Raw genomic sequence first — 13,639 nt, forward strand, 5'->3', positions numbered from 1 at the left:
TGCGTATGCCCTGAACCTCTGGCACTTGCACAGTGAAGCTTGGGTGTACGTCTTTGGGACTGAAGATGTGAAGAAGCATAGATGCAAGGAGCACCAGGCTGAACGATAGGTAAGTATAAAGGTTTATTTATTTTTATTTTTCCCTTTCGAATCTGTAGGTATAATTGACATGCTGTAATTTCCAAAACCACAACAGTTTTCGAAATCGTTGCGTGTCCACTGTATGTAATTTTCCGCAATATATGGATGGCATTCACTAGTCCTTTGCAGGGACTGTAAAACGCCACAACTTTTACAGTGGTATTCCCAGCATAGCCAAATGAAGAGCAGTCAAGGAATCAGAGATAAGAAGCCACATTTTACAGCTTGCGTGGCAATATATTCACACTGGTTCATTCACACGGAGTTTTTTGGTGAGGATAAAATCCGCTTCAAAATCCGCTAGCGGTTTTTCCACACAGTTTTTCCCACTTCCACATGGATTTTCTGCCTTTCATTGACTGCGTTGGTTTTTGCAGGCAGAATCCGCCTGAAGGAAGCTTTGTTCCGCTAGCAGAAAAAATCCGCTAACGGAAAAAAAAAATAGCAGAACCCATAGAATGCTACAGGGAGGCGTTTTTTCCATGTGGATTCTGACACGGATTCAGCATCCTCACCAAAGAACTGTGTGAATGGACCCTGATGCCAATCCATGTGTTATTCGTACAGTACTCACTGATTCAGAGACTGCACACCATCATGATCAGGACACCTAAGAAGACATTCCCACTAACACTATGAACGTCTGAACATTAAGGGTAAGTTCACACTGAGTTTTTTGGTCAAGATTTTGAGTCCGTATCTGCCTCAAAATCCTGATCAAAAAACAGCTCCCATTGAAATCAATGGGAGCCTGTCCGTTCTTTTTTCCGGGAGCCGGTTTGTTCCAGCTCCCGGAAAAAGAAGCGAGATGCTCATTCTTGGGCCTAATCCGGAGCAGACTTGGCTTGTCCATGGGCAACATTGAACATGCATTACACAAACTGCCTATTGATTTCAGTGGGTGGAGTGTAACATTTAACTTCCCCCGTGATGGTGCTGAAGCCGCCGATTCCCCCACAGTTCTCTAAGGCTGAGTTCAGACGGGTTTTTTTTGGTCAGGATTTTGACGTGGAATCCGCGGCAAAATCCTGCTCAAAAAACGGCCTTCCATTGAAATCAATGGGACCCGGTCATTTCTTTTTTCCGCAAGTGGTTTGTTCCCACTCGTGGAAAAAAGAAGCAACATCCGCAGCATTGCAGTTCTTTCCGCAGTGCTTTTAAGAGAAAGTTCACAGAGTTTTCCTCTGCAGACTTTCTCTTAACAGTATATCTATAGGAAGGTCACCGGCGTTTCCATAGATATAATTGACATGCTGCGATTTGCAAAGGCGCAACGGCTTTGCAAATCGCAGTGCGTCCGCGCTGCAATCTTTTCCGCAAAGTGGAGATGGGATTCGCATGAATCCCATACACTTTACCTGCACTGTACAATGCCGCGATTTTTACCGCAGCGTCTCCACTGTGGGCAAATCGCAGCGTTTCTGGTCCATCAGGCCCCGGCCTAAGCGAGTCAAGAGGACAACCATATGATCAGCTTATCATTGGGAGATAGCCTGAAAAATATTGTCGAAGATGCACAACCCCTTTAAATATGCCTAAAATATTAAATGCACAATAAAAACAAATCTATTTCATGGTTCATGTTTTGTGAACCTATGAACAGATCTGTGAATATTTAACATTCCAGGCACCAGGAATACATTTTGTTTTACATTTTGTGGAACAAATCAAGGCCAATGAGACACAACAAGTGATAAGTTAATGTGCAGAACTGATGAATTTCCAGGTTCATTCATGCAATCTCCCCACTGCCCTATGTGCTTTGTTAATATGGGAAGAACATTTTGTAAAAATGAAAAATTTACTGTTACGTGACTGACATATAAGGGTGAAACTAAAGAACACCGCCCCAAAAACAAAAAACATGTGACAACAATAGTTGTCTATTAGAGATGAGCGAGTACTGTTCGGATCAGCCGATCCGAACAGCACGCTCCATAGAAATGAATGGATGCACCTGGTACTTCCGCTTTGACGTCGGCCGGCCGCTTAACTCCCCGCGTGCCGGCTACGTCCATTCATTTCTATGCGAGCGTGCTGTTCGGATCAGCTGATCCGAACACTACTCGCTCATCTCTATTGTCTATCACAAATTTCTGTTTCTGGCCACTTTGCTGGCATAGACAGGTATAATTGTGGTGCATTTTTGGATCACATCATCTTATTGTGCCAAAGATCTACTAAATGGTTCTTTTTGTGCCTTTCTTGCCTTTGTTTACAAAATTGAGCAGAGACCAAAGTGTGCCAGAGCAGGAATGCCCAAGCCCCTCAAATTTACTATGGCTCACACCAACTGGAAATTTAGGCCAATTCCTGATTGGTGTACGTTTCAATTCTGGCACGGAGGAGTGCGACTGTATTATTAGTCCAGGTTCATACAGGGTTTTTTGGACTGGATTTTGAGGCAAAAGCCACCTCAGAATCTGGTCCAAAAAACGGCTAGCCTCGACGGGAGTCGTGGCATTCCACTCCGGATTAGGCGCAAATAAATGGGCCTAATCAGGAGGGAGTGTCGCGCCGCGGAATCCACCAGTAGAAAGGCCATGTCGCGGCATTAAATTCAATGAGATGCATTTTTTTGAGCCAGATTCTGACGCAGATTACACGTCAAAATTCAGCCCAAAAAACCCTGTGTGAACCCAGCCTTAAAGGTTTTTTTGCACGAACATAAAGACCTACATGCAGACAGTTACCTTTAAAAACCCCATTCAAATGAATGTGTTTTAAAGCTGACCAATGGCAAGCCTGGCGGTCAGCAGCGGTAGTGGGAACGTCCCCCAAGAGCCAACCCGAAGGCAGTCGTAGTCATCAAACCCAAATCGAGTGATCTTTGCCAGGCTGACCTACAGCAAACTACAGCAGTTTAGATGGAATTACCTAGCCATACTACATATAACAGCCATATGAAAGTCACAAAAGGCATCCTGACTTTACATATAATAACAAATTACAGGCTAGGGCTCTGCAATTAAATTTAAAAAAAAATCCAAATTCTGATTCGTGAACTTGATGTCAGGCCTATCGCGGGGTTTGATATATTCAATAACACTCCGTCCCCCAGCTGCAAACTATGTGCAACAGTTTCTTCTCTGTAGTCACTAGTTGGGTGGCAGGACAAGGGAACCTGCCTCAAATATATCTGACTTATCTCACTGTGCCAACTTACTGAACTGGATTTCTTTAACGAGGACCTTTCATGTCCTCATAGATGTGCGGTATTATATACACCGCTAGAAAGCCAACAGTGTGCTGAATTCACCACACTCTTGGCTTGGGGGTATGAGCCATGGTGCTGGAAATATGATGATTAGCTGTAAGGTCCAGCCTTCTGACATTGGGGAGATATCGGTGCTGAAATTAATGTCACATATCTCCAGCCCCGGGGCACATATTGGAAAAACCAACTGTACTGAATACAGCGCATATATACATATATTAGCCATGAGAAGCTATACTTAGGCCAAGGAGCTTGCAGCCGGTGAGTTATGGCAGACAACCCACTGATAACACTACACTAGCAGTATAGTGGTTGTGATATAAATCATTGTAGAATATAACAAAGTGCCAGGCCGTGCAGGTTTTGAAGATGCAGAATGTCAGCCTTAGGGAGCATTCACACTACTGTCGGTGTCTGACAGCTAGTGTCCGCTGCTAATGTCCATTCAAAATCTTGTGTGGACATTAGCATCAGACACTAGCTGTGTCCGTGACATTTTGCATTGATTTAAATGGACATCGGGTGCGTTCCTTTACAGTCCGTGGCTGTCCTTAACTGTCCGTTCCCAAAGGTTTTTGCTGTCCGCTTGAAAAGTCGGACATCTTTGGGGCCCTAATTTTACCACAAAAACTGGGAAAACGTATTGATTCGAGTATAAATCGAGGGGGGGGGAAATGCAGCAGCTACTGGAAAATTTAAAAAATTAAAATGGTCGGAGTTTTTGGGTGCAGTAGTTGCTGGGTGCTGGGGAAGGGTTGTTTTGGTTGTCTGTCTGCCCCTTCCCTGATCTTGAGGACTGGGGTTTTTCCCCCCCAACGTGGAATTCAGCCTGGCTGAATACAGGGTATCTGCAGTGCTCCTATTAACCCCTTCCTGACGGAACAGGAGCACTGCAGATACCCTATATTCAGTAGACCGGGCACTTTCAGACACAGGGATACCTAATGTGTATGTGTTTCACAGTCATTTCCTACATTTCTATGTATTCTAGGGAATGGAGGGATTTATTTACTTTATTTATTTATTTATTTTAAGGTTTTTTTTCCCCCCCACTATTTTATGGGAGATTCTATACAATACTATTGCGGCTGGTCATAGACCCCACCACCACCACCAAAAAAAAAAAAATTTTTTTGCTTGACTCGAGTATAAGCCGAGGGGGGATTTTTCAGCACAAAAACTGTGCTGAAAAATTTGGCTTATACTCGAGTATATACGAGTTTTTTTCTACACAGTAAGGGACTCTTAAATGAAAAAAAGAGAATTTTAGAAGCTTATTTATTGGGACTGCAGTGACGACAGAGTGGCTTGCACAGAGAGTTCTAAATTCACAAACATGCCAATTTCTGCTTCGGGGGGTTTCATACATAGCTTCATCCTTTGCAAAGAAAGAGAGCAGCAGCTTAATAAAAAAAAAAAAAATGCAGTGTATCTAAGCTATTCATAAGTTACTACTAACCAACCTGTAACATTTAGACACAGTGTTTTTTGTTTGTTTTTTCACCAAAAACACCTAAATGAACTCTATGCTTCACTTGCTACAATCCTACACGCCACTTGGTCAGAAGTCCATGCCATAACGAAAACCCGAGGAACCAGAGATTCAGTAAAAATTAACTTATTTATCTTGAATAAAAAAAACAAAGACAACGTTCCGGCCAAATCAGGTTTTTTATTTTTAGAATAAAGACGAATAAAAGATAATTTTTCCTAGAACCCCAGTGCCTCAGGTTTTCGTTAGTAGATGTCATGCCCGCAGTACTAGCTTTTCCAAGAAACTGATAAATAGACCAACAATTCAAGGGTATGTTCACACGCAATTTTGATTTCAAGGGGAGGCCAACCAGCATTTATTTTTCATGCAATTGGGTAAAGTCTCTTCACAACAAGATTTATTTTTCCCCCTACAAACAGCACCACTTTTGTCCACAGGCTGTATGTGGTATTGCAACTCAAATCTGTCACAAATCTGTACACATTTCTTTGCACAAAGCACTCGAATAACTTTTTACCAATTTTAACAGAAAAAAAATGATAAGGGGTTTACTCTTAACCATGCTGCATGTGTATTGTTTCAGTATGGCTATGGTAAAGCGTTATGGGATTATGGTAGAGCTGGAGGATTGTGACTCAAATCAATGTCACAATTAATTGTTCAATAGAGGCAAAAATGTTCAATTATTTTAGGACACTCTCCATTTTACAAGCGACACCCCCTATTTATATGGTATACCATACCACTGAATTTTGGTTCCAGTTATTCACATATCAGCAATCCTGACTGTACAACAATCAATGGTATAAAACAGGATGGTATGGATGCAATGGATGGATGTGAACAAGTTTAAATTGAGCTGACTTTCGGTTTTTGCTATTTTTCGATTAATTGTCCAGTCCAATATTAGGCTGGGTTCCCACTGGGTTTTTGGACCGGATTTTGAGGCGGAGGCCACCTCAGAATCTGGTCCAAAAAACGGCACCGGCATACAGTGGCGGCATTCCACTCCGTATTAGGCCCAAATGAATAGGCCTAGTTGGGAGGGAGGTTTCGCTCCGCAGACGCTGCGGCGGCATCCGCGGCAAGAAGGAAAAAGGAAGTGAACAGCTTCCATTCCATGTCAAAATCCGGTCCAAAACACCCTGTGTGGGGCAACACGGTGGCTCAGTGGTTAGCACTGCAGCCTTGCAGCGCTGGAGGCCTGAGCTTGAATCCCGCCAGGAACAGCATCTGCAGGGAGTTTGTATGATCTCCCCATGTTTGCGTGGATTTCCTACTATTCTACAAAGACATACTGATAGGAGAAAAAGAAAAAAAAAACAAAAAACTTTAACCCAGCCTTAGGCTGAAGCCCTATAGTGCAGAAAAGTAGCTTTTTTTGTTGTAGATTTGGAGGTGTTAAGCTTCATATAGATTCCCCATTCCTTTTGTAGCCATTCTTGGCTTTGGCTCAAAAAAACTGCATAAAAAAAAGCTGAGTTTCCGCAACGTGGGGGCCTCAGCCTTAAAGTAACCTATGGCACGTAAGACTAAGAAAGCAGACCTGCAAAATGATAATACTGTAAAAGTGTTTCTACTTCTGATAAAACAGGAAAGTAAATGACATTAGTAAAGAATGGTCTGCATCATAAAATGAAAAGTCAGGATGATTTTTTTTTTTTCTTAGAACTCTGCATGTGCTGTTCCTCTAATTCCTCATAGAAACGCTTCAATAAATTCCAACTGGGTGTTACCGATTGTGGGCGCGTCCCAGCACAGCCTGAAACTTTCCAATCGAGGATTATAAGGAACAACTATTTAGTAAATAAATACATGTCAAGAATGAGGTCAAGTCCACTTTAAATGCCATCCAGAAGAATTTTGCACTGTAACAAACTATTTAACTTGATTATTCAGTAAAAAAAAATACAAAAAATTCAGCATGGTTTTTAACCCAAATAAAATTGCAACTTTTTTAAGCCACTATTCACTAAAAGTGAATGGATTTATAAATAGACCCTTTCTCTGCTTCATAAAGAGAACAAGGGCCTCCATGTGTACACAGGGTATATAGGAACGTTTTACATGGAATTTCCCTAATTTGGAAGCTTATGAATTATATTGCATAGAAATGTGGTTCCTAGCTAAGCAAACAGAAATAATTCAAAATAAGTTATGCCCTAGTGATTGTGCTGCGTATGTAGGTGGTCTGCCTGGAATAAAAGGAAACTGTTCACTGGTAAATACAGATCTGCAGTGCAGGTTATGTTCAAAAATAAAATTGAAAAAAAAAAAAAAAAAACACAATTTCAGCACATAAGTCACAGGCTAAGTGTTTTACAGGCTGAGCTGGGATCGACGAATTCATGTTAAGGTGTGATTTAATGAGGAAGGTGAAAAATAAACAGCCGCTGAATCAGAATTAACCCTACGCCTATGTTACGAGTCTAATTAATATTTCACAGCAATTCACAGTGAAGTCAATGAGAGAGCTGTAGTGGAAGGGTTAATCAGAGCACCGACTACTCTGATGCCTGGGAAGTTGCCGCTAACTGCTGAAGAGGTGTCAATGTTATTTTCCCAGCAGTGCTCTCGGAATTTCACATTTCTTCATTTTGTAGTGACAGACCATGTGGATTTGCATTTTCTGGGCTTCCCCTTTGTTTTCAGCTTTTAGCAGAAGATCTGGTAGGCGATGCCACTTACAATAAAGTTTGGTCATGTGACTGTCACCGTGTAGAAATCGTCCCTTACTTGATAAGAAAAAGACAGTGTCAAAGTTGTTAGAGAAAGAGGTAAAATATTTCAGTACCTTGAATTAATAAAGCACAATGTCCCTCAAGCATTCCGAAATATTGTATGCAGCGAGAGCAGAGGCTGCATGTATGGCATCCAGCACACAACCATGAACTCCGGATATTTACATGATATACATCTGACAAGAGGAGGCCACTCGTTCTCATCCCAAAGACTGAAAACATTCTTTATCATGAGATTATTTCAATGTTAACTCAGTCACTAGAGATAGTAGAGCCCAGTCTATCAATGCAATAGGGAGAGGTTTGTCATTGGGGCAGATTTATAAAAGCAGCAGTGCCAGTTTCCTGGCACAACTGCATTGAAAAAAACGGATGAAGAATAGCTGAACCATATGCTAGAGAAGACATACAGTATTTTTTTTCTGACACTTGCTTACAAAGTAATGATACTTTTCCTATACGAAAAAGTGGCAGTGAATTACAAGAGTTACGGCTCCCCAAACATTTGAGTGTATGAGGGATCTGTGCAAACAGACCAAAATAGAGAATGACCTATATTTTGACAGTCCCTGACTTGTTTCAGCCATGAAACTCAATCCAAGTGCTGGCCAGAGTAGCTATCGTCTGTATGGACAGTACGTCATTGGGAGGTAGCTACTCTGAGATAACTATAAAGATTATTCACACATATGTCCCAAAGTGCCATAATATCATTATATTAGATGTAACACAATAAGTTTATGCAGATATGTAGAAACGCTTACATGAAAAATTCAGATCTGCTACATATGTGATTATTGGCCAAACCTATAACATTAGCTACAACTATTTGAAATTAATAATATTTCTTTTTCTGCACATAATACACAAATACTGCCCATACAGGATCCCTTCTGCTTCGTGCTTTTGATATATTGCAGGTCCCTACAAGTGGCCAAAAAGAAAAATATATATTATTCGCCTGTCTCAAAGGAATCTAGCACAGCCGCGGTCTCTTCTTCGGTCCACCTGATGTCCATTTACTTGCTCAGGGGACATGTGACTGGTTCAGCCGGTGAATCCACTGGTCAGGTGCCATATTACTGATATTGCGGGTATGTAAATCAGCAGTGATGCCCCTAATACAAAGACTGACTGGCTGCAGCTATCTATCACCTGCCCACTAGGCAAGTAAATGGACATCAGGCAGAACGGGGAAGAGATGGGGCAGCATTGGATTCCTTGGGGACAAGTAATATTATTATTGTAAGACTTTTCATTTTAAGTGAATTTTCCAAACTGCAGGTGTGTTCCACCTCTAATCTCTGCAATGTGGAATAAATACCTGTATTTACTGTGTAATATGCACTTATGGGGGGGGGGGGGTTTATGCCTAAAATTGGATTATCATGAGTAATTTCACACTCCATGGATTGCAAATGTTTTATCTGTCCTAGTCATCTGAATAAAGCTTGTATACATCTATTGACATGCTGCAGAAACAATCCCATTCAGACCTATGGAACAGATTTTCAGGCACAGAAACTTCCGCAAGAAGCCTGAGGTGCACACACATGTTTCTAGTAGAATAGGAAAATAGTTCTCTCTTCTATCTTCACTGGCATTGAGCTTAGATCCTAAAAAACTGGTCTTCACAACTATTTTTGGACTACGTAGAGAACAGGCATGAACTGTAATATATTAAATGCAAACATACCTATGGGAAGATGTAGTTTTATATCATTTACGTATAGTTGTATTATACATGGAGTTAACAAATACCTTACATTGCTCGCACAACAACACAGGCCTGAATCCAAAAAGTTTTAAAGAAACTTGATTGATCCCATACACAAATCAAACCAGGTTTCCAAATGTCACAGTCCAATAAGGCTTAATTCTGTAAAATACTATTAGGAATCTCCTCTAAATAGAAATACTAGAATTGTAAATTTTTTTGCGAAGCTGGGTGACAACCAATATGGCTCCTCCCAATGGGTTTGTCATTCAGCTTTCCCAGGCCTACCTAATGACAAGACAGGTAACATACGAGGAAGATATAATATGGGTGACAGACTCAACAGGTACTGTAATAGTGGCCTTATTGGTAGCCACCCAAGTTTCCCTAACCCAAATAGAGTTAAGAAATAGTTAAAACAACTTTGTGGCAAGTTGACAGAGGAGGACAAGCCAAGGACTTATTTACTGGTAGGTCCGTATTTCAGGGAAAATCCTCCATAAACTGTGTACGGCACTACTTTCCTTCTCTGCTGTGCCACTTTCCTATTCCTTGTTCATTCGATTTCCACCTATCCTAAAAGTAAAAGGAGGCGGACATCAAGTTCCCAGTTACAATTACAGAATGAAGCCCTCTCTATCCAAGTTGTCCCGTGATTCTCCCTCTCCACAGTCAGTCTCAGGCCTATGAACACAGAATATCGCCTCATCCAGAGCCCACTATGAAAGAGACAGTCTGCAATGAGAATATTTTACATATTCCCAGATCCCCTATCCATCTAACAGGTTGACAGCTCCTAACAGACGGCTTTTCTTTCTAACATTAAATATTTCATTCAGCCATTATTGACCACTGCCAAAAAATACCTATACAAATATCAATATTTACCTGCTGACGTATAACACTGACACAGACATAAACCAAATCAAATACAAGCGGTGTGTATTACACCCAAGGAGAAGCAGGCCCTGCTATCAGATAAAGATATTACAGAGGATTTTTTTTGACAGGTTTCATATTAGCCCTGCACCTTTTTTAACGGAACACCCTATTGGTAAACATATGTCATGAATGGGACTCTCATTAGCAGAAAAAGTCAGAGAAATTGCCCAAGCAACAAATAAGGAAGCAGCACCTAGTCCATGAGACCCATGAAATGGGGAGGTCTGTGATCAAGGGTAAATAGGAATTAAACAGCTAGGCTTATGGATGAGTTACTGTGTCATAACAAGGCGATGAGTGCTGTCACTTGGCGAAGGGTTAACCCTTGCCCCACTAGGCCGGCCTACGCTTGCAGCCCATCTAGGCCCTAGGTTGATGTATGTGCCCATCCTGCTGTTACCTTCACACTGGATCTGCTGGTGGGTATCTCTGCCTCCATGCTCTGGCTGTGTTCCCTCCTGTCTTTCTTAGAGGAATTAGCCCTCACCTTATAAGTGGATGTGTTGGAGGATTTAATGAATAATCCAGGGACTGAGTTGGTTTGCTGAGACAGTACAGTGTTGGTCTGATGTGGAGAGTTGGAGTCGTCAGACTCTTTGCCACTGTGATAAACCACCCTGCTGTCAGAGATGTGAATGCTTGGAGCACAGCCCATGCTTTGATGCCTCCTTAGCCAAATCCAAACCACTAGTGGCTGCCGTCAGTCTCTGCTGCCAATCGATGGCAATGCGTGGTATCCTGGGCTGATGCCACCCTCCTGCATGTCCCTGTGCACAAGCTATAGCAGGGGGTGGTGAGAGGGGAGCACTATCCTGCTATCAGACATGCAGATCCCTGGTGCGCTGGTGGCCTCCTCTCCTGTGCAGCAGCATCAGCATGGCAACATTGTATCCAGCGATCAATGCATGTGAACGGCTGCACAGGATGCGATCTCCTCCGCTCTTCCACGCCCTGTGCACTCAGTGCGTTATCCTTCCCCGGCTACAAGTTGGACATGAGGGATTTCCCCGGGGTGCATGGGTGGGTACAAGGCACAGATCTTGCTCGGTGTCCCCTCCACGGCTACAAAGTCTTCGTGGGGACCCTGGGACTCCTCCTCATCACCATCATCATCTTCCAGCAGCAGCAGCGGAGGAGGAGGAGGCTTATTTACATTTGCACACTCCGCTCTTCTTGGCAACAGGAAGATTCCCCCTCCCCGCCCCCTGAAGACCGCAGGGAAAGACCTGCAGCTCTAGCCGGACGCACATACCCCGTGGCCCTAAAGGACGCGCACTGTCACGGCGGCAGATGCCCCAATGAATTAAAATGGCGCTCTTATACTAGCAGTCGTGTGCTATGTGCAGCCAGCGCGCCTGTCATTACACCCCGCAGTGCTGCAGTCTTCTCTATGACTGCACCGCTCTCCCCTCTGCCTGCGCTCCTGCCCTCCTCCCGGCTGTCTCTCCCTCACCGCCGCCGCTCTCACACAAGCCACAGCCAATAAGATCGCCGCAAACGTATGACCTCCAGCCTTTACTGACGTAAATGTAAATGAGCTCGGGGAGAGCCAATCACATCGACCGAGAGACGCTGTGGGCGTGGTTAAAACGCGGAGGGGAGTTTAAATGGTTCCTGGTCCTCGCAGCGCGGCAATGTCTGTCAGAGTGTGTGAGAGGATGGGGATGACAGTTGTGTCAGTGGCCGTACTCTCAGGGCGCTGAGGTACCTGGCCAGTGTGACGTCATATATAAAGGCGCTGTGACTCAGGAAACGTCACAATATGCAAAACATAACTCATTGGGGGAGATTTACTAAATAACACGAGGGAATATATTCATAGAAATGATAATAGGCATGTGCTGGAATTCACAGCAGGCTCCATACCTCAGGAGGACCCATGTGCCAGAAATAAAATGGACCCTAGTCAGGGACTGGCGTGTATATAACTTACAGCTCATGACAGTTTTTTGGCGTCAGTTCTAGTAAATCTGGTGGGCCGAGGTGTCGCCGTTCCCAACCTGCCTCTTCCACGTGTGAGAATATGGACAAAGTGGCACATTTTATGGCTCAAATAGTCATGTGACACTTTTGTGTCAGAAAACTGGCATGACAAGTTTAGCAAATTCTCCCCTTTCATCTAAGGCCCCAGTAGATGGTTTGAGAAGTGTCGGAGCGCAGCTAACCAAGAGGTGGCATAAGGCAGTGCAAGTGTATGCCGTATCTATCACACAGACTGAGCCCCTGCGGTAAATTTGGCGTATCTTTCTCCAACCTTATCTAGTTTTAGGCTTTCGAAAATTGATAGGGTTTTCTTACTACCGACATCCCACAATGTAAGGGATATATTATTGTGTGGGGTCCAACAGTGATCACAAAAACAGGGGTCTTCTGTACTAATGGAGTAGTAGTGCACATACCATGTTTCCCCGAAAATAAGACAATGTTTTATATTAAATTTTGGTCCTAAAGATATGCTATGTCTTATTTTCAGGAGATGTCTTATTTTATTTTTGTGTACTGCTGCCACCACCGCGCTACGCTGAGATGTGCTTGCCGCGCAAAGACGGTATGATACCACTGCCGCTGCTGTGATACTGTACGTTGTATCCACTGTTCCTGCTGCTGTTGGATGAGCTGGGAGAGTGGACTCCCCGCTGCATACGATGCTTAGTGTATGCACAGCAGGCATCTCCCGGCTCATCCTACAGCCGCAGGAACAGTGGATACAATGTATCGCAGCAGCGTCAGCAGCCGGCATACCTGTCCACACGGAACATCGCACACAGTGTTCAGCTGCAATGTTTTTCTTCATACAATCTTTGTGCAGAAAGATTATTATTATTGGGGGATGTCTTACTTTGGGGGGGTGCCTTATATTAGGCAATTCAACAAAACCTCTGCTATGTCTTACTTTCAGGGGATAACTTATTTTCGGGGAAACAGGGTATATGACCTCACTTCTTTGTGACTGATGGAGATAGCCAACTGCAACACTAAGCCAATAGAAGTAAATGGAGCAGTGGAAACACATGCACACTACTGCTCTATTTACACAGGACATTTGGGGAGCTGATATATGACATTTGGTTACTCATGAAAATATCATACTATTACCTCTACTTGCAGGATTGTGAGTTTTTCCTTATGAGCATAAAAGTGCCATAATAAACATACATTTTGGAGCAGGTAAATAAATCATGTGTGAGTCACGGTAATGCTATGATTTTATAGACACTCAAGGGTGACCAAATGTCATCATGGAGTTTTAGCCACAAAAGGAACCTGTCTCCAGGTTTGTGGCCAGTAAACCACCAGTAATTTCTTATACAGCTGTGGTTTAGGTTCCTATTTGTACCTCAATTTTAAGATTTAGTCATTTTACGGCTGAGGTCAGACATTGCAGA

General features: G+C 43.1%; 1 protein-coding gene across 2 annotated transcripts in view; it reads right to left on the bottom strand.

Moving 5' to 3' along the window:
- LOC142202971 (high affinity cAMP-specific and IBMX-insensitive 3',5'-cyclic phosphodiesterase 8A-like) overlaps window positions 1–11,696 on the bottom strand; it is a 136,763-nt gene extending 125,067 nt beyond the window's left edge. Inside the window, exon 1 of one of the 2 annotated variants that reach the window (XM_075273380.1) lies at window positions 10,741–11,696. In XM_075273380.1, coding sequence (XP_075129481.1) covers window positions 10,741–10,908 — 168 coding nt within the window. In that variant the 5' untranslated portion in view covers window positions 10,909–11,696. Of the gene's footprint in view, window positions 1–10,653 lie in introns of both variants that reach the window. The other variant, XM_075273379.1, reaches the window with a different exon arrangement.
- Window positions 11,697–13,639: the final 1,943 nt, after the last annotated feature.

This window comes from Leptodactylus fuscus, chromosome 5, assembly GCF_031893055.1.
Source record: "Leptodactylus fuscus isolate aLepFus1 chromosome 5, aLepFus1.hap2, whole genome shotgun sequence".
Taxonomy (NCBI): domain Eukaryota; kingdom Metazoa; phylum Chordata; class Amphibia; order Anura; family Leptodactylidae; genus Leptodactylus; species Leptodactylus fuscus.